The following is a 24,778-nucleotide window of genomic DNA, read 5'->3' on the forward strand; positions in this document are numbered from 1 at the left end:
TCATTTTACCTCAAGTTCCAGCTCCTCTCTGGAGGTTATGTTACCTTCAAATAACTCCATAGACTGGCTAAGATGGTCTTTGTATTGTGACCAATCAGCTTTCCTCGGGTTCCTCTTTTTAGGTATGATGTCGGTGGTCCGATTCGATTTCGAATTGGTTTGATCGGGACACCTGTAAAACTCAGGCGAATTGTCCATATCGCCCTCGTCTAATACTATTCCTTTACCAGGCTGATTCCCGAGTGGTTGCACTTGGTTACCAACTTGAACTGCTCCACTGTTTGTTGCACAGAAGGTATACCTAGAATAACTCAGAGTTCAGTGACCTTCCCCTGGAGATGACCCTCGGTAATTTAGTCGAGCTGCGGTGCATCTTTTATACTCATCATTACGCTAACCTTGCTGACTATGCTGTTTACTGGGTGTGCACCGTAACTACTAACATGGGTGTGTGACAGTATCTCAGTTTGAGTAATTGTTCCCAAAATATATAGCAAAATGCAGTCACTGAACTCATCAGATGAAAAACTTCCTGAATTCATGTACCAACCGCCCAAAGTTTGGATTTATTATCGTCAAAATCAACAGCATGCTACGTCAAGAAATCTGTATTATTTTTTTATTGGTTTGATGAAAACCAGGCGATGAGGTTAAAGGCGAGGAAGTGTTCCTATTGTTGAGGATTAGGTACTACAAAACTAGACTTTTCTATAGCCAGCTATTACAAGCTAACTATTTTTTTAAATAAAGAATTGTTTATTTTTATTGAGATATAATTTAAACCGATCGTAGAAAAAAATTAGTTGTGTAGTAGATTTGCTTTAAACATGAATATAGCAATAGTTGCACATATATTTATTTTAAAATTTAAATTGTTTATTCAATTACAATTTATCTTAGGGGCCAGATTTTCGTACAGACTACGTTGCAGTTTGAAACGTGATAGTGTATTGTTGTATGTGTTTTTTACAAATATTTATTTCAACTCCTATGCCAGGTTATCCCTACTTAAGTAACCAACGATTTGACTTCAGATAAATGAAAAACTCCACCAAAACACAAAAAGTATACAAATTCATAATTTAAGCAAACGTTGTTTATATAATTATTAGATTTTTTCTGATATATACTGAACTTAATAATATGTAGTTAAAAACGTCTAATGCAGATTCATTTATACTTAATTACAGCTTTCCGTATGCTTCCTTGATTATGTCAGCGGCTCGTTCTCCAATCATATAGACGGTAGCTTGAGGATGACCACTAGGGGATTCTGGAATGATACTGCTATCTGCAACTCTTAAGTTTCCAAATCCGTGTACTAATAGTTTTGGATTTACAACAGACGTCGACGTATCGTTACCAATAGGATTTGAACCAACTCCATGCCAACCCTACAGAAATAAAATTATATATGTATTATACATACAGTGCGTTTTTTTTTAACGCGCAACATAGGATTTTACGTGTTAAATTTTTAAGCCCATGTTATTTTGGAACTGCAGGTCTAAAACTTGACGGGTGTGTCTTTAGTACCCTGAAGCTTAAGTAAGTTGGTTGGATGGGTTGTGTAGTGGTTTGCAGGATGTCGTTTTTTGATTATTAGTCATATATAATACTAACTACTAATAACTAACTAAACTAATAGCAGACACAAAAAATATTTTTTGCGGAAGAACTATGAATGCTAGAAGATTTTACCAAGACTAGTAAAGCCTTGAGAAAGGACCAGTACATCAGATTAAATAATAAAAAATAAATTTTAACGACGAAATAAAAAGTTCTGGTAATTTTTGAACCCAGTCACTAAAGAACTTAGCACTTGCCAAATGCAAATGGACGTGGTTGTTTCATCAAACCGTGAGTCTTATTTAGAGACCAGTCCACAACAAGTTTCATTAAAATCCATCGAAACGTTCTCCAAATATTTCCGAAAATAGATTTTTTTCAAGAACTTTGATCATCAATAGCAATGGAACCATACACTTTTTTCTAATGACAATTACGTCAAATCGTCACCTTTCGATCTAAAGAATGTCACAGTACCCTTTTGATCATGTGCTTACTGGACACCCGGTATTTTAGTACTAAGATTATACAGGATGTTTCAGAGTTGTTGTGACGAAAGCTTAGGGGAGATTCTCCTGGCAAACAAAAAGTTCAAGAGAACATGTGTCCGCAAATGCGTTGTTCTCGAGTTACAGGGTGTTCAGATTTCAAAAAGAAAAAACAAATTTAGAGCAAGTTTGCTTGCTTAAGTGTTGCTTAAAAAAACTGGTGCAAACGGCCATAAGTGCGGCAGCTGTTGTTTTGTTCAAATAATGTTGTTTTGTTCAATAATTTGATATTTAAAAAAAAAACGTATTGCTTTTAGGGGCGCATAAAAATGATTTTTATTTTTGTACTCAAAAATGGGGCACCCTAGGAAAAAATTGAGTCTTTGAGAGAACGAGTCTTTTTCTCTTCAGAATTGAACAGAAAATAAAAAAATAATTTTTGTGTTGAAAAAAACCAGTGGCGTATGATTTTTTTGTTAAAAAATATCCAGTGACAAAAGCACTTGCGGATTGCGGACACATGTTCTGTTAAACTGTTTGCTTGATTTTGCCAGGAGAATCTCCCCTAGGCTTTTGTCGCAACCACTCTGAAACACCCTGTATACGTCTTGTAGTGATTGGCGACACCAAAACCTGTTAAGGTCAATAAGGTTAATAAAGAATTATTAACATCAGTCGGCGAAAACAACTATATAGTAGTTAAATCTTAATTTTTCAAAACTACTTACAGGAATAGACCAATATTTTGCAACACAAATTAGCCAATCTTTGGAAAACTTCTCAGCGTCACACCCTGGGGCGTCTTGAATGTACACTTCAATGGGAAAATTTTGAAAGGCTGATGTTTTATTTATTGCCACAATATCCTGAATTCCTTTAACCAAAATCTCTACATCACTATCTTCTGCAAGAAGATTTGGATCTATCAAAGGTCGATCTTTGGGATCGTTTGATTGTAAAGTGATCGTTCCTCGTGATTTTGGATGCCAGACAGCTACAAGTCCTTGAGCGTTGGTGAACGAATCGTCTACTGTATAATTCAATGCCTCATCCGTAAACCTAAACAAAGCATTATTTGTTAGCACGCAATTAGCAAGTTATATGAGTAGCTACTGGCTAACATAATTTTCGTTAAGACAAAGTTTGGCAATAATGATACAGGGTGGTCAGTAGAAGAATGTTTGCCACGTTTTCTATAACCAAATGTACCTATTTTAGTTTTTCATCTTTACAAAAAATTTAAACTCTTGTAATCTTCTTTTTAAACGCTTTTTTCCATGTTGACATACAAAAAAATACGATCCGTTGCAAACTGTATACAGACCACTTAAAAATGAGTTTAGCCCAATAAATACTGTTGCCATTATTGAAGCTGCTGTGAAAATAGAGCCACTGAATTATTGTAATAGAAAAAAATATTTTTTGGCGGTGAACTAATCACCGAGGTACCTAAAACATCATTTGTGTTAGAAGGATCTTAGTAAACAATATTGGTGATGTTTTCTTGAGAGAAGTAGTTAAGGGTAATTTGATTTTGTCGGTGGGTTTGGACTTGGAAGGACGTTTAAAACTGTCGCCTAAGGTACAAAGCACGCATGACCATCTATCCATATCCAATTTAAGGAAGAACTAGTGATGCCCAAATACGACTTAATCTAACCTAACCTAAATCTAGGAAAGAATTGCACATTTTGATCACATCGCATTTGCGGTGGAACGGGGTGAACGAAACTAATTCTAGTTCGAAGTCTTCAACCTTCTAGACCTTAAAATAAGCAAGTTATCCATATAACTTTAGTAAAGTAAAGTGTACGTCCCGAAACAACTACTTATGAAAATAAATTGGTTTGGCCTATTGTTTAGTAAAAAACTTAAGGTAAATCCACAAACTATAAAAATCCTTATTACTATAGTCTATAGAAGTGATTACGAATTAGATTGGCAACAGTGATCCAATGTGCTTGGCTAGTTGACAGTATGATTTTCACAGCAGATATTATAAATAAACAGGTCATAGTTGTTGTGCAACATCTGGTGACATCTGTACTCAACTCTATGAGTTAGAAAGTACAGATGGCGTTCCCAAATCTAGGAACAGCACCATTAATGCCGCATCATTCGGTAAACACCGATCTGATTGGTTGAAAATGGTGAGGTTTTGTTTCTTGTTTATCAATCCCAATCCTCTGACCGGTGTTTACCGAATGATGCGGCATTAATGGTGCTGTTCCTAGATTTGGGAACGCCATCTGTACTTTCTAACTCATAGAGTTGAGTACAGATGTCACCAGATGTTGCACAATAACTATCATTTCTGGCATCCAGTTGACTATACTGGAATGAAGGTTTTGTTCTTTGGTTATCAAGCCCTATAGCCTCTCTGATGAGCCGTAATACGGCGAAACCGGTCAGAGGATTGGGATTGATAAACAAAAACAAAACTTCACCACTTTTAAATAGGTTATGTCAAAAAATACTGGCTTAACAATCATTTGAATTTTCAGGTTTCAAACTTTCTAGTTGCATCAGAGTCGTTTAAAGTTGTTTTTGAGTCTGTTTAAACCCGTCTGGCAGTGTATTGATATAAAAATATCACAAAAAAGTTGTATTTGATATAATCACAGTATACTATCGTTTTAGTCTTGGTTTTAGTACTTGTACTAAAATATTATTTTATGTTTTAGTGAAAGTGTTCCTTCGACGACCATTTAGAAAAATATTGTTCTCTTTCAGTTTTGTAGAAAATTACTAGGCAATATCAAACATTACACACTAACTTCGTAGTATAAAAAATTTCTTAGTATAAAACTTAACTTACGCAAGTGTCGCAGGTGATGAAACTCCTGTTATATGTGGATTATCATTTATAACAAATTCAATGTTTGGTCTCACGTAAGTGGTGTTTTCTCCATAATTTGACCAGGCCATCACGTCACTAACGGTTGTTAAAGGACGCAGATGTTTAGCATAACGATCCACTGCTTCATCAAACGTGTAGTTGAGTAAGGTTTGGTTATTTCTGCAAAATTTAAGTAAAAATTTGTAATTTTTTAAGATGTAGTAGTCTAATTATCTGAAATGAATGTTAAAATAGCAGCTTACGCTTAGTATAATTATTTTGGTAAAAGGTTTGACAAGTGAAGAATTAACAATTTATTACGTCAGAAAAATAATAACTTGTTTACGTAAGATATGTTGAAAACCGAAAAATAAGCCGTTATTATCAATCAAAATAATGAATAGTATGTTAAGTATCAAGAACAGTAAGTAAGCTTTACTGATGGATGACAGCTCTAATTTGTCTGAGATGTATCAATATCACCCTAATTATTAAATAAAATAAAAATATTCTAACAAATGTCCTTTCATCCTGTATGTTAGGTACTTTCCGTTTAGCTGAACAATAAGTAGGTACAGCAAGTATTTACTTCTCAGTTTGTTAGCCCTAGCAATCAGAAACTAGACAGAATCTAGTCCTTCTCGTTTTCAAAACAGGTGCTTTAATCACTCAAAAAAGTCGTACAAAAATTTATTTTAACAAAATTTAAAAAGCGTCACGAGTTAAAATTGTCAAAAATCCTTAAAATCTTGTTAGATGGTCTTTGTTCTGGACAATAATCTAACCAGTGTTTGCAAAGTGTGCTTTGTGGATTGGAACTTGTCCCAAGTACAACTTCCCGACCCGTACCGCACGTCAGTTTCATATCGTTTTTTACCACTCAGAAACCACGTTTCTTGAAACGGGGTTCAGGAAAATTTGAAGTTGACTACCAAATTCCGCAGCCGGTCGAGTTTCCCACTCGCTGGTGAGACCTCTGAGTGGAAAAGTCGATTCCTAAAAGTCTACGTGAACTTTGCCTGTGCAGTGCACACCCAAGAGGCGGGAAAGGTGCAAACCTATGAGAAGACCACGTGGATGTGACAGTGAGGGTTATATTTTCCACGAGGAATGACTATATCTTTACTTGGATCGTGCCTTCAAGCGATTTTTTAGACCTTTCTGTAGCTATCTGGGGCTCAGGGGCACACGCCCGTTGGTGGAGCCAATAAAACCAGTAAAAAAAAACTTCTTTTGACCATCTGAGCAAAAACAACTAATAAACAATTGCTTGCACATGTTACATGGATACGTTAGTATTTTCATAAAGATTACGAGTCAAGAACATTCACAAAATAGGGTTAGGTCCACATATTTCTTGTTGAATATTTTCGGTTTTAACATAAACAAGCAGTATATATTTTACAAAAGTGAATTTAAAGAAAAAGGCACAACCAAAGACACTACTACTTTAAACATTTATCTTTTTTTTTAATTGTTGAGTTACTTGCTTGAAAAAATATTATTACTTAAGAGCCGTGATAAAACTGAATAAAAATGATTCTTAATTAAAATATGCAAATAAGAGACTTACTTAAATATTACACCACTGAAATAAACATGATCCTGAACAGCTTGTCCCACAGGTAAATCGGCAATTACAGAAATGGTTAAATTTTCTAAGTGCTCACGTGGCCCAATACCTGAGTGCATTAATATGGAAGCTGACATCCATACGCCGGCTTAAAAAAAAAACAAAAAAAAAATAGTAAATATGATTATTTGACGTGTGTGTAAGGTATTTTGAGCGTTCAAGTGACTAGCTAGAAATAAAGCACATTTCGAAACTAATTTCAATAAACTAAATATCTCAAACACTGTAATAGACAGAAAGAAAACAGAAACAAGTATACACATATAATACAGAAAAAAAGTAATGCCTTAGTTTGAATCTTTTAATTTTTTTGCGACCTTTACATACAATATCACCTTTGTACGAACTGCGAACAACTGAAATGAAAATACTGAGGAATATAGCACGATACACCCTAAGAGAACCGAAAAAGGAACACTGACATAAGAAACGAGTGCGAGATAGGGGACACGAGATAGGAAGCGTAGGGCCTGAAATTACCATGTCACTAGAATGAATATGGACAGGGTAGCAAAAATCACTCGAGACGGGTTTCCACAGACACGCCGACCACTGGGCAGACCTCCTAAACGAAGGCAAGACTCCTGGACATCCATATCCCAGGAAAACTAAGTTTAAAAATACAAGCCTTAGACTTAAAATAAGAGAAGAAGAAGAAGAAGCTTTAGTGTTGATGGAGGTGTCAGGAATCGTTGCAACGTACTTGTTCGTCGTTATATGGGCTATGGGTCCCTTAAAAAACCTTTTAGCAGTAGAAAATAAAAAAACGAACAACTTGATCAAAGAGTGGCAAGTTGGTCAAATAATATCCTTGGATAGGTCAACATCCTAGAAATACTTGGAATGAAACCAGAAGACTTTATTCACAGTTGTCTTCGAATGAAACAGTAAGAATATTTTTGGTTAGAACAACTTCTAACTCAGCTAGTTGAAAAAATAGACACTCACATGCAACGAGCTGTTACTCCCCATAGATGCTTAGTAGGGTAGGTAGATGCTTATGAAAAATTGTAGAAACATGTGTGTAGTTTCTGCTTCTACTGAGCGTATCTCCCTTATTTGGAAAAATACCAGAAAACGTTAAAAAGAGTTTTAGGGAATTATACTTGACTTTTTCACCCAAGAATGAAAGTGCAAATGAACACAAAAGGGCTGAAATGACAGGATACTTTCAACTTTAATTAATAATATTCTTGTATGTAAGCATCTATTGTAAAACAGTTAAAGGTCAAAGACAGACTGTCTACAATATGTCGCAGACGAATCCTAAAATAATTTGGACACACTACAAGACGAGGGGGAGACAACCTAAAAAAATTGATAGTACAGGGGAAGGTGGAAGGTAAACGAGAGGCAGATCTCCTGTTAGATGGTGGACCAAGTTAAGAAGTACTACAAACCCTGTTAACTGATTCGTTTTCACGCTTGACGGAGCGAGCAAAGCCTTTTTAATGTCACAATGACTTAATTTGGCAGTTGGTTAAATTATGGTTTTCCCAAATTACGTCATCGTGCACGAAAACGAATGCGACCTGACACAATAGACCGACAAACATGGAAGACTAAAGTGAATAGTTATGTACCTGATTCCAGGCATGAGAACACGACTAAGAAGAAGAGATGTAAGGACAGCAAATAAAGTTGTTGAAATGTTGTTATCCGATTCTAAGGATTCAGCTTTTTCTTCTACAATAGGTACGTCATTTGCGTAGCACTTTTTTAAACTACCTCGATTTGAAATTTCTCAAAATGTATAGGGAGTAATGATGTCACGTATAATAATAACGTACGCAACGTTACTACTGCCTACTTAGGCCCAGTTGTACAACAGCAGTTCAACCTTCGAAATAGGTTTATATTGAACTCGTCACTTGGCAGCAATGCATTTGGAGCAGTGGAACTCCCAATCGCACTGCAACTGAACCGGTCTTTAAACTGCGATTGTGCAACCAGGCCTTAATTGCCCATAAAACCAAACATCACGTCCCAACACAATCCCAATAAATTATTGTCTACGAGAATATTGTTAAATCTGCAAAAAGCCACAGGACTACACACAAGGACATTGGAGTATCAACTTTAACATATTGAATTGTTTGAAAAATGTTGAAAAAGTTATGCAAAAGGAGAAGGTAGTTTTCATTAACTGACCGTCCCAAGATTCACTTGAGCGATAATACTAACCTGCGACTATAACCTCGTACTTAGCATTAGCAACGTAGGCCGTTTGATTTTTCACAAACTCCACACCAGTAGCGTTCAAAGTTTCGTTGGAAATAATAACGCGAGTAACGAAACTGTTGAGACTAACTTCTAAGTTAGTTCTGTTGAGAAAACTGTCCAGAAAAGATCTTGCTGGACTTTGCCGAACATTTGGATTGTACGTAAGTGGTATTCTGGTTACACCAACAGTTGACGGTCCATTGAAGTCAGTCAAGTTATAACCAGCTTCTACAAATCCATCTATAAAGGCCTGAGTCTGAAATACAAAGAAGCAAACACGTTACTAAATAAAATTTAGTGAATAAATAATGTGGAAAATATGAGGACACAGATATGAGTTTCAGTAGATATCTCAGGTAAGAAAAGATCAAATCTTCTTTGTGTTAAGATAAAAAAAGTTTGAAATCTAATTGCTAACACACAGATTATGAGTAAAGTAGTCTTAAAATCATTTCGTGTAAACCATGAAGAACTTAATAATAAGCTCATAGAATGTTTAAAAGGTCAGTACTTACTCTGAGATTATATTTTATACTAATATATAATTTTAAGTGCGTAAAACAAGAAAGATTCGTAGGTTTGTGGCTTCAGGACGTACTGTATTGCAATGACATTCGCTGGTACTAAAAAAACAGAATCCAATTTGTACCAGTAAAACTACTTTCACCTTAATTCAAAAAATTTTAGGAAGTGACTCCCTATTTAAGCACAACAAAATCTTGCGGTTTGAATGCCTATAAAATTTTTTTTATTTAAAAAATTGATGAGCCAAAACCTTCCTAACACACATCTCTTGAAAATTATCGGGAAGAAATAACATAGATCCGAAATAGACTTAGCTAATTGAATCAGTATCATTTTACCACAAACTTTTCAACATAATTCTTATAAGCTCGTGTTTACAAGAACATTAGTAACCGACGTCGAAGATGAAAATCGACAAAAGCAGCTTATTATATCACCATAATAAAAGTCATCGTGGTATTAATGAAGGTTTAATGACACTAAAATAGCTCTATTACTGGCCGAACATGAAGATAGATCTGACAACTTATGTAAATAACTGTGAAATTTGCAAACCAACGATATACGACAGACATCCACCAAAAATTTATTTTAGTATTTCCCCTACACCTTCTCAACCTTATGAGTGCATTCATATGGACGTATTCCAAATTAAAGTTTCTCACAATTATTGATGTCTTCTCGCGTTACGCCCAGGCATACAAACTTGAAGCAGCCTGTACCGCAACAATTGTGTTAAATAATCTTGCAACTTTTATCAGTCACCATGGCCTATCTCAACAAATAACATGTGACAATGGTATGAAATTTAAAACGTCCTTGCTCTTAGAATTTTGCAAACTTCACAAAATTAAATTGCACTTTACAACGCCTGGTAATTCCAACAGTAATAGCCCTGTTGAACGATTGCATTCGACGTTAATTGAATTGTATCGAGTTTTAAAACTTAAAGATTCTTCATTAACTCCTAAAGAATTAATGCAATATTCTATAATAGGATACAACTCATCAATTCACAGTGTTACTAAACAGAAACCTTTTGATATTATTAATGCACGTATTAACGATTTAGACCCATTTGATTTAGCAGACAAAATAATCGTTAATAAATATATTAATGACAGAAAAGAAAGACTGGAAACGATTTATCAGAAAATGTATGACCATGTCTTTAGAAACAAAAACACGTTTAATTGAAAACCGTAACAGAAATCGTGAAAATCCACCTGAATTTAGTTTCAATCAGAAAGTTTTTGTAACTGATAAATCAGCTCAAAGAAGTAAATATAAACCTAGAAGGAAAAAACAAATTGTTGATCAAGACATTGGTAACAAAATAGTAACTAAAGATAAGAAGATTATTCACAAAGCGCAAATTCAATAACCTAGACTTTTTTCTGTTCCACAGGAAAATGAACCTGATGGTGCCATTCCTTCTTCTAGATACACCGTTTGTGACACCGACTCATCTGACTGATGATGACCCCACAATTATTCCATTGAAAGCACCTCTCCTTCCTTTTAATCTAGGGAATGCTAAGATCATAACCACCAAACAGGTTTTCCTACATTTTGTAGAATTTTCATCATTAATTTCCCAAACGGAAAATCTAGAATGCTTTTATGATTTTGTGAAGAATTCGCTTAACCAAACAAGTTTTCAAGCATCACAACATACATACCTTAAAATTGGAGATCGACTTTGTATTTTTGCTGTCACTTACACTCACTGCTCCACTGTAGAAATATGGACTACTTCTTATCTATACAGTGTGGAACAGCCAAATGGAATAAATTTGATAACGAATAAATGAGAGCGTGTTGGGAAAAACGCTTGGACACGTCGATTTGTATTTTTAGATGCGCATTTATTTAAAAAAATAAAAATTATATAGGGTGTGTCATGTGACAGTGGCCGATACCAACTTTCTTATTTTAAATACAACCCCCTGTATATTATAATTTTTTTGGATTCTTCAGAAAATTCTAGACATAATTCATGTACAATGTCCCATACCTATCTTCAACTGTTTCGGAAATATTAAGTGTTTTCAGATGTATTACTAAAATTAATATTAAAAAAAGAAAATTATTTTATTTCACAAATAATGTCAAAAAAAACAAAAAAACATTAATTTCAATCGAAGAGATGTTCAAAATGTTCGTGAAAATAAGTATTGAGTGTAATGTAGCGAATTTGTGAAATAAAATAATTTTCTTTTTTTAATGTTAATTGTTGTAACTTAATATTTCCGAAACAGTTGAAGATAGGTATGGGACATTGTACATGAATTATGTCTAGAATTTTCTGAAGAATCCAAAAAACTAATAATATACAGGGGGTTGTATTTAAAATAAGAAAGTTGGTATCGGCCACTGTCACATGACACACCCTATATAATTTTTATTTTTTTTTAATAAATGCGCATCTAAAAATACAAATCGACGTGTCCAAGCGTTTTTCCCAACACGCTCTCATTTATTCGTTATCGAATTTATTCCATTTGGCTGTTCCACACTGTATAAATCTTTTAAATCTATCGCTTTCGTAAGTTGTGAGAAAGGCAGCTCAGCAAAAATGACTATACAGAGTGAGTCTGCAAAGTCAAAAAAATTTGAAAAAAAATCAAATAATAATTCTAGGTGTGCATAGTCCTATATGTTGCAACACCAAACTGTTATACAGGGTGACTCATAATTGAGGTACCAGTTAAAATAAGGTTTATTAACTGTATATTTTATTACATATTTAAAAAGAACATGAAATTTGCAATATTTTAATATAATTTTTCGAAATATTCAAAATTTTTCAAAATTTGATATTTAAATAATAGGAAGTTTCTATTACCTGGTACTAGGTATCTGATGTGTCCAATGATAGTCCTTTCGACTACTCTGTCAGTCATAATTAGAAATTTGAATTAGGCAAATATCATAGCAGATAATCAAATCAAATGATATGACGCAACTTAATACAATTTCCAAACAAACTTTATTAGATATTATGGAAAACTATAAAAGACGATTACAATAATTGTAAATTGACCGTCATTTGAACACAATGGAATTTAATTTATTTTCAATTAATTTGAAATTATGACACTACCATTAGACCCAACCTGACCTAGTACCGCGTAATAACAACTAGATACCTCCAGATTATTTAAATGTCAAATTTTATAAAATGTTGAATATTTTGAAAAATAATTAATATTTGACAATAACATGTAATATAATTTTTTTTTAATTAAATGTACTTGTTAAATATGCAATAAAATATACAGAATTTCATTTAAGAAAACATTGTTTTGACTGTTATTTCACTTATGAGTTACCCTGAATAATAGTTTGGTGTTGCAAAATTTAGTACATATGAACACCTACAATTTTCATTTAAACTTTTTTTAAAAAATTCTTTTTTATTTAAAATAACAAGGGGGTGTCGCTTTCCAGACTCACCCTGTACACCCGATCGACAAGAGTCTGATGATGTTCAGAAACCGGACATTAGAAAATTACATTTAAATTGTTGCATACCAAATCTGAATCTGCGTCGTTGCTAACTGTCAAATATCCACTCGTACTGTGATAACCTTCTGCTAAAGGTTCATAATTTGCATTTTCACATTTCTTGTAGTAAGGAAGAACTTCATCAAATGACCAACCAGTTGCTCCGTAGATGTCAACCTGTAAACAAAACTTATGTCAACAAGTAATAAATTGAGGCGATCAATTAAAATAACTGCCACTACAAACTGAATTAGTAAATTTTTTCTTTAATATTGTTACGGTTTGCCCAAACCTACTATGCTCGATACTTCTGAACGAGTACTCGAAACCGATGCGCCGCAATATCTGGCCGGGCGCGTGTTACAGTAGGCTACAGTTAGGAAGCGCCACACCTGGAAGATTCTTTGATATTCGAGGCAAATTGCGAAGCGTTTTGCGGTCGTTCTAGAACGTGGTTTGCGAATATAAAAGAAGCGGTTTTAGACCGCAGGAGTAGTGAATTTGGGAACGCGGTAAAGTTTAAATAGTGGAATAATTGTGGAATTGTAGTAGTGTTTTTAGTAGCTAAATTAATTATTGTACGGAGTGTTTTGAAGTGTAAATAAATTTATTAATTGTTGAGTTAAATTGACTTTGTGTGAACCCACGGGAAAATCGTAACAATCTAAATCTATAGTTAATGTGAGCTTTCAGTAATAATTTAAGAAAAAGAAAATGCATTTATCAAATGTTCAAAATGACTAAGACATAACTTCATCCAGACCACAGGTACCTTACACATATTAAAACTTTAAATCTTAAAATGAAATATAAAATTAAATAAAATTTACCCTAACAAACTCCTCTTCGGCAATTTTTGGAGCAAAACGCTGAAGATTAAAAAAAACATTTACGAAAAACTAATACTAAATTGTACTTTTGTACACTCTGTATCACCGACATCATGCACTTTTGAGCTAAAGTAAGTTGGATTAGATTATTATGCCGAAACTGAAAAAAATTGAACTGAAAATTTGAAATTTGATTTGGACCTGTTTATTCACGAAAATAACAATTTTCTTCAAGTTCTTCGAGGTGAAAAATGTTTTAAGTCACTTGTATAAATAACTAAAATTCACCTTAAAGCTTTTTTGTTGAAAGAAAGCAACAAAATGTATTACACTGCCAACCATGGAACAAAATGTTCGCTAAAAGATGCTAAAAAAATTCTGTCAAAAAAACTCATAATTCTGTTACAAATTGTCTTTGGGTTTATTTTTGCCATACCGCAAAGGAGAAAAGAAAGGACGGAATTTTTCAGGTTGTGAGTCTTACACCCATATTCCCACTAAAACTTAGAGCAAATTTATTCGATGGTGGTTGAAAGGGAGGTTGTTATTCGTGTAGGATCTAATATGTGCATAGAGAGTTATACGAAACAAACAAGACAAGTACGAGACCTTTTTTCAAATTTTTTAGCAATAATTATAGGTTCTAGCAAGAAGTGCCCATAATGGAAAAAATGTGGTTAAGTTGGGCTATGTAAATCAAAGCTTAAAATGGAATAGAAAATAAATAATAAATTATCTCCATGCAACAGACTTATACTATTTTCTGACTTTTACAACTTACCCATCTAGCAAAATCAGCTTCGTGGGCTCTGGCATACACTGCTTGATTAATACTTGCTCCTCCACCTATTACTCTCCCGCAACGCTCAGCACAGGAACGATTTACTACAGCTAAAAAAATATTACTTTATTAGCATTACAAAAAATTTCCAAGACCCTCGCAAGTCAACGTTCAGAAAGTAGTTTGATTTGAAAAAACTACACTAACAACACTTCTCGAAATTGTAATAGTATACCTATTGTAACAACGGGTGGATATGATGTTCTGATAGAACGAGTATTACAATCTATTTCCTCTTAGACTAATCGAAGATAGGTATACCAAACATTCGTAAAATAATGTTACAAAGGCCACATAACCAGATTAAGATTTCCTTAAATTTAAGGAAAAACTAGGGAAAAAGTGCACAACATCGCATCCCAGGGGTGTCCCAAACTTACTAGGGGAGTATACGAAGTCTCAACCCTCTAGGCCTTAAAATATGAAAGTTACCCATTTAACCCCAAGTAAAATGCAAATTCATAAAACAACTACTTATCGACATATTCCGGTACCATCAAAGCATTAGCTGGAAGGTTCGGGACACAACAGACGTTTAATGGACGTATAGGGAGAAACTCGATTCAGGACCCTAATTCTTGAAAGCAGGGAACGAAATTCTCAAGAGAAGTGTTGACAGAATGTGACAGAAGAAGCTAACAATAGCGGGTTCCTGTCTTTTTCCACATATTTTTCTCTTGATAGCTCCCTTGCCACATTTCAAGAATAGGCACCGGAAACTTTGAGTGGTAAAAGTGACTTTATGTCTCACTTATCAAGAAGGACCCCGTAAAGTGTAATATTTGTTGTCGAGAAGTGGGTGGGATAAGTGAGTGAACAAATGTGCTGTACGTGGATGGTGAATACAAGATCGACCAATTACGACGCAATGGCTGAAATTTTCTTGAGATGTTCATGGCTGATAAAGAGGAGCGACAGAGGGAAAAAAAGCGGAAGAGGAACGACGACGGAAAGAAAAGCAAGAATCGGAACATCGACGATGTATTGAAAAAGAGGAGCAAGAGAGACGCTACCAACAGGATGAAGAACGACGACAGCGAGAAAAACAAGAGGAAGAAGAACGACGGTAACTGGAAAAACAAGAGGAAAAGAACGACGACGCCTTGAAAAAGAAGAACACGAGAGACGCTACCAACCGGATGAGCAACGCCGACAGAAAGAACAACAAGCTATTCTTCAAGCTTTGGATAATAACCGAGCAGAGCTGCAAGTCTACATCAACCACAAACTAGAAAAGGTATACCAAGAAGTATAAAAAGTAAAATCTACCTGAAAGTTCGACCACACGCTACAGTAACAAGTTTCTATGGAACGGAGAAATTCTATGAAAGTTGTATAGGAAGCAGTTTGAGGCTGCCGCCGTGGCTAATGGGTGGATCAAACATAAAAAAGCCACCGAGTTGGTTTTGGCACGAAGAGGTAAAGCTCTCGAAATACTCCAGAACCGTTCGGAGTGTAAACAATGAGATTACTATTCTCTTGCAAACGCGCTGGAATAAGTACTTAACACAGGTGTACCAGGACCAATTAAGGAGTAGAGCCCAAGGGCCGACAGAGACAGAATTTGGAGCTGAAATTAGGCGACTCATTTGACTGTCGTATCCTCAAATACCAGAAGAGTTTCTGCACCAGATCGCGGTCCAAAACTCTACTGATGGTGTCAGAGGAGCAGATCTGCAACAGGCGCTTCGTCTTGGCCGTTTCAAAAGATTAACTGCTGGCGTAGTCCACAGCTTGGAATTTGAAGCCAAAAAGAACATCTTCTACAAAAAGGAAAGAGTGCGGGAAGTAACATTTTCGAATGATCAAGACCAAGAAGATTCTACCTTGAATTTAATTATAACAGAAGAAGTGTAAATAACAGAAGAGGTCACTCTGCATCTAGAGAAGATATAAAATGTTACAACTATAGACGTAAAAGACATTGCAGCAGAAATTGCAGACAGCGCGGTCTCGTTCTCCAAACCCACAGTACCAACGAAACCAGGACCAGAAAAACTCGAGGTTGCCGGAGTAAGGTAGCGACCCCTGGCAAGTAATTCTTAGTTTAAAAGGTGTAATGGTAATTTAATTGCTCAACGGCTATTAAACAACAATAAATGTGAGTTTACTATTAACACTGGAGCCGCAAGATCTATTGTGAGGTTTGACCTGATAACACCATGCAGAAACTTCGACGAACGCCTATTTTGGAGTCAGCAAACGGTGATCGGATAGTTGTACACGGCGAAACAGTTGTTCAGATAACAATTGGCAGCTTCAAACAGCAAGCCAAAGTCCTTGTAGCTGATATTGTCGACACATTTATTTTGGGAGTAGACCTAATGGACGCACTGGACGTAAATTTGACTTCAAGAACAAGCTTTTCAGAATTGGAGCAGTAGTACCTCTGCCAAATCAGGAAGCAGTCACCGTAGCAGAAGCGTTGAGAACTAAGGTAATTGCAAACCATGGGGTACTTTTGCAGATTCACACGGACCAAGGCAGGAACTTCGAATCAGATATTTGGAAGCAATTAATGACCGTTTTAGGGATATGAAAAACTCAAACGACGCCACTGCATCCTCAGTCCGATAGAATGGTCGAGAGACATAATAGGACCATCAATCAGTACCTTTCCATGTTTGTGAACGATAATCAAAGAAATTGGGACAAGCTGATATCGCTATTCCTCTTGGCTTACCGGAGTTCACAGCATGAGTCTACAGGCTATACACCATCTATGCTTTTGAGAGGACGAGAAATGAGGCTACTCGTAGATCTCATGTTTGGCAAACCAGAAGATGATCCAGACCAGCATACGGTTCAACTTCTTGACTATGTGGCCAACTTAGAGAGAAAGTTACGGATCGTTCATGAACTTGCCAGAAATAAGTTAAAACTGAACAGCGACCGTATGAAGAAAAAACTGGACTACAGATCAGCTGTTGGGAATTATAAGAAAGGTTGTGCTGTGTGGTTGTATTAATCCAGAAGAAAGAAAGGACTGAGCCTAAAAATGCAACGACTCTGGGAAGGATCATACAGGATAGTGAAGAAAATTAACGACCTAGTATACCGAATTTAGCTGTCAGCAAGACCGACAGTAGTAGTAAAACTACCAAACACATGTCCATGGTGGCTGATTGCGTGGTGATCTCCAGTGGATCGGCCTTGATCTGACGAATTTCAGTGCTGATGATGGACTAAATGGCCGAAACCAGTTCGTAAAGGATCAATAAACTTTTTCGACGGCTGACTTTGAAAGTACCTCATGTACGCTTCCATTTAAAAGCAGAAAGTGGTGCGAGAGCAGAAAGTGAATCATTTTCTGCTCTAGAGCGTTTTTGCCTTCTACTAACAATCTACTCACCAACTTTTTCGGCGTTTCCATAACAACGCTTGACATACCGGTTTGAAATAAACACATTCCGTAAAAGTGATTTATCGGTGACAATGAGTTCGAACGACGAAAATGATGTGGGTTGTCCTTCTACTCCACCCCACAGCAGTCGTCGAAAAAATATCATCTATATTTCGGCTTTGCCTTAAGCTGCAATTTTCATGTGCAAGCGGAAATATGTTCTTTCCGCTCATAATATAGAATATACTATTTGCACGTAGCATACGCTTTTTACTGAACCACCCTGTGTGACTTATCTTTGTTCCGCGAATACTACTTATGCTTACTTATAAGTGAAATCAAAACTCAGAGTCGATCTCCACAAATATTTATTAAAAAGGTTGTTAATTGCCTAACATGTTTCGGGTGTATTCAGACACCCATCTTCAGAGGCTTAACTAGATCACTAGTCTGCTGACTGTCATTCTAAAAGGGGGGACAGTTGAACCCAAATGTACCAAGGTGGTTTTTTATTCTGCACGGGGGAAAAAACCTTGATCAAAAACCCAGTTCTGGTACAGAGGTGACAGGTTGCTCCGTTTTTTATTCTCGAAGGGGAAAAAAACTTAATCAAAACCCAGTGTTGATGTCAAAAAGTGAAGTTACTAGCTACGTTTTTTATTCTTTAAGGGGGAAAAAACTTAATCAAAACCCGAAGAAGTTGAATGATGTAAAAACTGCATGTCTATCTGAGGAGACCAAATGGACACGAAAGGGACGTCACACAACAAAAAACCGCGGTGGACACTCACAAGTTCAACATTTAACAAATTAAAATGAGGGCGACTTTCCCTTTGTCACTGTGGAGGTGTGACCGTGCAGGGCAACATGGCTTGGGTGCAGCAGGACATGGAGTCCTATTATGCTTACTTGTTTTCTAAACTGTTTTACATTGTATCGAATGAGGTGGATCTGCTATTTGGACCTGGCAGTCACTAGATCTAAATATTTTTTTATGGGTACGATAAAGTTGGATTCGAAGAGAATTATTTTAAAGTTATTTGAATACTGGGTAGGTAGCTAGTTTATTTCTGTTTATGTTGGACTTTTTAGAATTAATATTTTTTCTTTAAATACACATTTGCGGTTTGTCAAATAAGTTTTTAGCTACCCTATATTATGCAGAATTTAATATTTAAGCATTTTATATCATATTTCGTGTACTTACCTCCACATGCGTTTTCTTGAGGCGTTAATACGTGTCCCCAGTCGTTATCGCTTACAGCTGCATAAGAAGACAATCCTATTATTCTATTCAAAACGCTATCATTAGAACCAGCTTCGAGAAGAAGAACAGTCCAACCTTCGATTTCTGTGAGACGATTAGCTATTACGGAACCAGCCGGCCCAGATCCAATGACAATAAAGTCGAACGTGCCATAGTCTATTAAGAGAAAAAAACAGCGTCATAAAAATATGTGTTAAAAATCTGTATATGTCAAAATTTAAAAACATAGCATTTTTAAATTTAAAAACATAGCATTTTTCCTTATTTAGTGTTCTTTGGATAAAATCTTTTGACCTGCGGTCCCAAGATTAGATTGTCGGAATATTTAATCTCAATAATTTTCCGAGCAAAGTTTATCAAAAAAAAACATGTATACACAACACGTGTTGCACTAGTGCAAAAAAAGTAGAAGTTTTTGCACTAAAAATTATTCAAAAAATTGTTATTTTTTGCACGATTTTATGAAAAGGTATTTTTTGGCAATGAACCTTGATGAAAGTGCGGTGTGTTGCCTACTAAAAAGTTGTTTATTTGTTTCGTGAGATCCAATGGCCTCTCTTCCTTGTTAGCATCCAGTCAAATCTTGTATTTACATCTCAATAGACTTTCAAAGCCATCTCAATACGTAAGAGGCTCAGAAAGTCAGGCCTGTGCCCCTAAACCTCTAGAATTTTCACAAAAGTAACTTTACACACACAAAAAGGTCTAAAAAATCGCTTAAGGGTACGATCCGAGAAAAAGATATAGTCATTCCTATATAATCGTCACTGTCGCATCCACGTGGTCTTCTCCTAGGTTTTTAACCTTTCCGCCTCTTGGAAGTGCACCGCACAAGACAATTCCCTGTAGACTTTTAGGAATCGACGTTTCCACTTAGAGGTCCCACCATCTCCACTCTTTTGTTTTGTTTCTATATTAACAGTTTGTGAAGGTTTTGTTTTTCAATTTTCCATTTTATTGGATTCTCAAATACCACAATTGAAATTAAAAGTTAACAGGTGAGTACTACATGACTTACTGATCATCAACTAAGAATTAATACGTCGAATTCATTATGGACTATTTTTGGTAGTGAACCACAACAATCAGTACGTGTTTTGATAAAAATTAATAATAGATCTCTGAAATGATAGTTGTGTGCAACATCTGGTGACATCTGTACTCAACTCTATGAGTTAGAAAGTACAGATGGCGTTCCAAAATCTAGGAACAGCACCATTAATGCCGCATCATTCGGTAAACACCGATCTGATTGGTTGAAAATGGTGAGGTTTTGTTTTTTGTTTATCAATCCCAATCCTCTGACCGGTTTCGCCGTATTACGGCTCATCAGAGAGGCTATAGGGCTTGATAACCAAAGAACAAAACCTTCGTTCCAGTATAGTCAACTGGATGCCAGAAATGATAGTTGTGTGCAACATCTGGTGACATCTGTACCCAACTCTATGAGTTAGAAAGTACAGATGGCATCCAGTTGACTATACTGGAACGAAGGTTTTGTTCTTTGGTTATCAAGCCCTATAGCCTCTCTGATGAGCCGTAATACGGCGAAACCGGTCAGAGGATTGGGATTGATAAACAAAAAACAAAACCTCACCATTTTCAACCAATCAGATCGGTGTTTACCGAATGATGCGGCATTAATGGTGCTGTTCCTAGATTTGGGAACGCCATCTGTACTTTCTAACTCATAGAGTTGAGTACAGGTCACCAGATGTTGCACACAACTATCATTTCTGGCATCCAGTTGACTATACTGGAACGAAGGTTTTGTTCTTTGGTTATCAAGCCCTATAGCCTCTCTGATGAGCCGTAATACGGCGAAACCGGTCAGAGGATTGGGATTGATAAACAAAAAACAAAACCTCACCATTTTCCAAGGACGGTAAACAGTACAGGATTGCTCGATCGGCCGATTTTGTTTCCCGGCGGCGAATGAATTCTGACGTCACAGTGGGCCTTCGGGCGCACAATACGCTAAATATTCGCCTGAGACGCTATGTACGAGATTGTCAAGGGTGCCTGTGATTTCGGTTTACTCCGACCCCATGGTGACGTAAAAATCGTCACCGGCCCGAGCCGATACCGGCAAGATTGCGCTTATGGGATTAAGCACTCCTGTACTGTTTACAATCCTTGACCATTTTCAACCAATCAGATCGGTGTTTACCGAATGATGCGGCATTAATGGTGCTGTTCCTAGATTTGGGAACGACAGATGGCGTTCATAGCACTTTCTAACTCATAGAGTTGAGTACAGATGTGTGTGTGTTTATGAGCATGTTGGCAGCAAACTAAAAGCAGCACGAACTGGGTATCCGGATTGAGAGTTTTAAAAAATTAGTAATTATATTAATGGTAAACCTGTATTTCGATATCTTTTCAGTTCTCGGCGCTAGAGGGCCTTTTGTAAATTTCACCCATTTTGAAAATTCGTCAGTTTCATTGTTCCATGCTATAAAAACTTCGTATTCCCTATCCTAGGGTGCTATTGACCTATAGGTAATAAACTTTCATTAGCTTGTGCTAGATTTCCTTTTAGAATTTGTAAAATTTCTTCCAGCTTTTTCTATTTTCACTGACTGACAGGACTATCAAAGTCACATTACTCAGGTAAAATAAACACCAAACCACATAACGGTAAATAATTGCCGAATTAGGTGAAACATGGATCATTGTTTACACCACAGGCGTTATGGAGAGTATAATGTCCATCAGGCCGAAACCTGTCCCTCGGCCTATAGGCCCTCGGGCTGTTTCTGCACATCATGTTCTCGGGACATTATGTTCTCTCTAACGGCCTTGGTACATAAAAAGCTATAAACAACATACCTCAGTTCTCAATGCCAGAAACAGTAAATAATTTGCTAAATTATGTGAAACATAAAACATTGTATGCCCTATAGGCGTTAGAGAGAGTATAATGTCCATCAGAACTTATCCCTCGGCCATAGGCCAATGGGCTGTTTCGACCTTCAGGACATTATGTTCTCTTTACGCCGTTGTTTTCTTATCTGGAACACGCCAGACGATTATGACTTTAAAACTACTATAAACAAAGTAAAATCATGTAGTCCTAATTAATAGAAAAATACATAAAATAATCGAGGAAAGAAAACTAATCATTGACCATCAGTTTGGCTTTCGTAATAGTCATTTTACTATTGATTGAGTGCATCAAATAACACAAGTAATAGAAATGTGTTCTCACAAAACGTCACTCGATACTTTTAACTCGCACTGTATTTCCTTTTCTTTACAAACACTGACAACTGCTGTCTAAAATTTAACTGACAGCGCGTTAACAATCACAACAACAACTGACTCTTCCTGGCTTATATAGGCTTCCATGGATTAGAGGGAATTCGGGAATATTCATGAAATTGGTATTCTCTCTTCAACTTCAAACTATGACATAAATCTCTCTCTCTCACCAGCAGCTGAATCTTCGACGTTCGAGAACATAAACAATCAAAATACGGGGTAACACGAAATAACTATCCTACTGTTTACTCTGATTTAAAAAGTCCTTTTCGCCACACATCCAACTCTGAATATTCACAAATTTCTAAAAACATCCTGAACATACTTACCAGTAACATTGCTACTCGTTGTCTCAATGTATGATGAGAAATCACTCGGTGAATCATAAGCAAGGGCTTCGTTGATTGCAAGCTCAAGATCTTCAACTACTTCTGTTAAATTTGCATTCTCGTACAAACACTCAACTTCAGTCAAACGGATGGAAACGAAAATACCGAATATTAACAAAAAATTTAAATTTTGAACCTGAAACATTCTTCTTCGTCAATAATATTTTTTACGTTTTCAAAGAGCTAAACTTAAGGTTTACTGCCCAGTAATTTTTTTTTAATAGATCGTTTTGTTTACATTTTTTGTGTAAAGTGAAATGACAGAAAAATAAATAAGTACCTGAAAATATATACTCTGAAATTTGATGATGTCAGCTACTCAAAAAGAGTTATTTGTCGTTTCAGTTTGGAATATACAGGGTGGTCCAGTTTTAAATGTCAATAATTCGCCATTCGATAGCATATCAAAAAATAAGTATTACGTCATTTTTGTAAAAAATGGTTCCTGAGAAAAATACAGTCCCCCAAATTTCAGTTTAAAAAATCGTTTTTTTGTCATAACTGTCAGACCGTTGGAGCAATTTTGATCTTATTTCAACTTAGATCTTTTGAAGGAGAAACCACTTCTTGTAGATTTATTTTTATAAAATAATTGCCTGTCCGGATATCCCTCTTTTTTTTGAGTTTTAAGACCTAATAACTCGTTTATCTCGTAAAAGAAATTTTGAAATTTCTGTCAATTGAACAAACAAACTAAAAAACTATAATTTTTGGGAAATATCGAGTCAGCGTTGAAAATAGAGTGGGAAAATGAACACCATCTATGCCACTTAAGTTTGACAAACGTCATTCACATCACATAATGAGCATTCATTTCATAAGTACTTGTTCAAAATTTGATCAAAATTGCTCCAACGGTCTGACAGTTATAGCAAAAAAAATGATTTTTTAACTAAATTTGGGAGGACTGTATCTTCCTTAGGAATCGTTTTTCAGTAAAATGACATAATACATGTCAACGTCCATTTTTGATGGACTTTCGAATAGTGGATTATCGACATTTAAAACTGGCCCACCCTGTAGAACACTTCTAAACTGGTTCAACTGGTAAAACTAATTCAACGATTTGAGTGGGCCAATGCCTGATAGAATTGTTTTTTTTGTTTTGATTAAATAAAGCTACATTTTTAATAATTGTTTTTCTACACAAAGAGTAATCCAGCTTTTGAGTGACGTCAAATTTTCCTATTGGAAAAAACACTGCAGATTTTTTCTGGCTTTCAAAGAGTAATTTGCCTTATAGTTTCAGGTATAGTTAAGACAGTCAGTGAATTAAAATGTCCACATTGACAACTAAATTTTGATTTCATTTTATTTATGTTTGAACGCTCCTTCGTTCTAGTTCCATGGCAATATGTCTATTATCCCGAAAAATTACACTATTCCTAATCATTTACTTTTTTCATAGTGTAATAACCAACATAAAATTCAGGTTCGAAATTCAGTTTTTACTTTTTAAAAGACAAAAAGAAGACAAGTTTAGGGGGGTTGGTTCATACAAGAATCGGTTTAATTGATACCATCTTGATTATAACATCAAAATTATTAATAGTAATATGTTGTTGCCGAAAATGATGCATGAATATTGTTGCCCTAGAAACAACTTCAATGAATCATATGTTTATTTGTCAAAAAGTGACCGATCCGAAAGAGAGGGCACTTTTTTATGAAGATAACCATAAAATGCATGACAGCTGTTTCTATAGTGCAACAAGTCTAAATGCAAGATTTTGTAAAATTTTACAGGCACGAAACGTATTTTGTGGACTATATCGCGAATCAAAATATACTCTCAATTCTGTAATATAACCTTTTTTAGTTTTAATTGTCAGATTTAACTAGATGTGCTGCCAATTTGTTACATAGTAGCTATGATTTGAACTATATGGTCAGCAGAACATGCTGCAATTTTCACTTAGGATAGCAATTGTCGCTGTAATCAAGTGAAAATTGCACTGTAGTTTCAGTGGATGAAGGATATAGTTTATGCTAGCAGCAATAAATTGCTATTTTTGGACGTTTCGAGAGCGGAACTAGTTCGTGACTACTAGTGTTAA

At 35.7% G+C, this 24,778-nt stretch overlaps 2 protein-coding genes across 2 annotated transcripts in view; one reads left to right on the top strand and one right to left on the bottom strand.

Annotated features, from left to right (window-relative positions):
* LOC145731064 (odorant receptor 67c-like) overlaps positions 1 to 24,778 on the top strand; it is a 179,942-nt gene that overhangs the window by 66,192 nt on the left and 88,972 nt on the right. The gene's annotated exons all lie outside the window — the stretch shown is intronic.
* On the bottom strand, positions 835 to 22,961 carry LOC145731057 (glucose dehydrogenase [FAD, quinone]-like). The gene is made up of 9 exons (XM_081982641.1): positions 22,662 to 22,961; positions 19,009 to 19,224; positions 14,399 to 14,508; positions 12,815 to 12,964; positions 8,714 to 9,008; positions 6,470 to 6,617; positions 4,876 to 5,076; positions 2,786 to 3,116; positions 835 to 1,394 (listed from the first exon to the last, which is right to left on the bottom strand). Exons 1-9 carry the CDS (start codon positions 22,864 to 22,866, stop codon positions 1,185 to 1,187), a joined length of 1,866 nt encoding a protein of 621 aa, XP_081838767.1. The 5' UTR covers positions 22,867 to 22,961; the 3' UTR covers positions 835 to 1,184.

This window comes from Ips typographus, linkage group LG6 (genome assembly GCF_016097725.1).
Source record: "Ips typographus isolate SLU linkage group LG6, UJ_Ityp_2.0, whole genome shotgun sequence".
Classification (NCBI taxonomy): domain Eukaryota; kingdom Metazoa; phylum Arthropoda; class Insecta; order Coleoptera; family Curculionidae; genus Ips; species Ips typographus.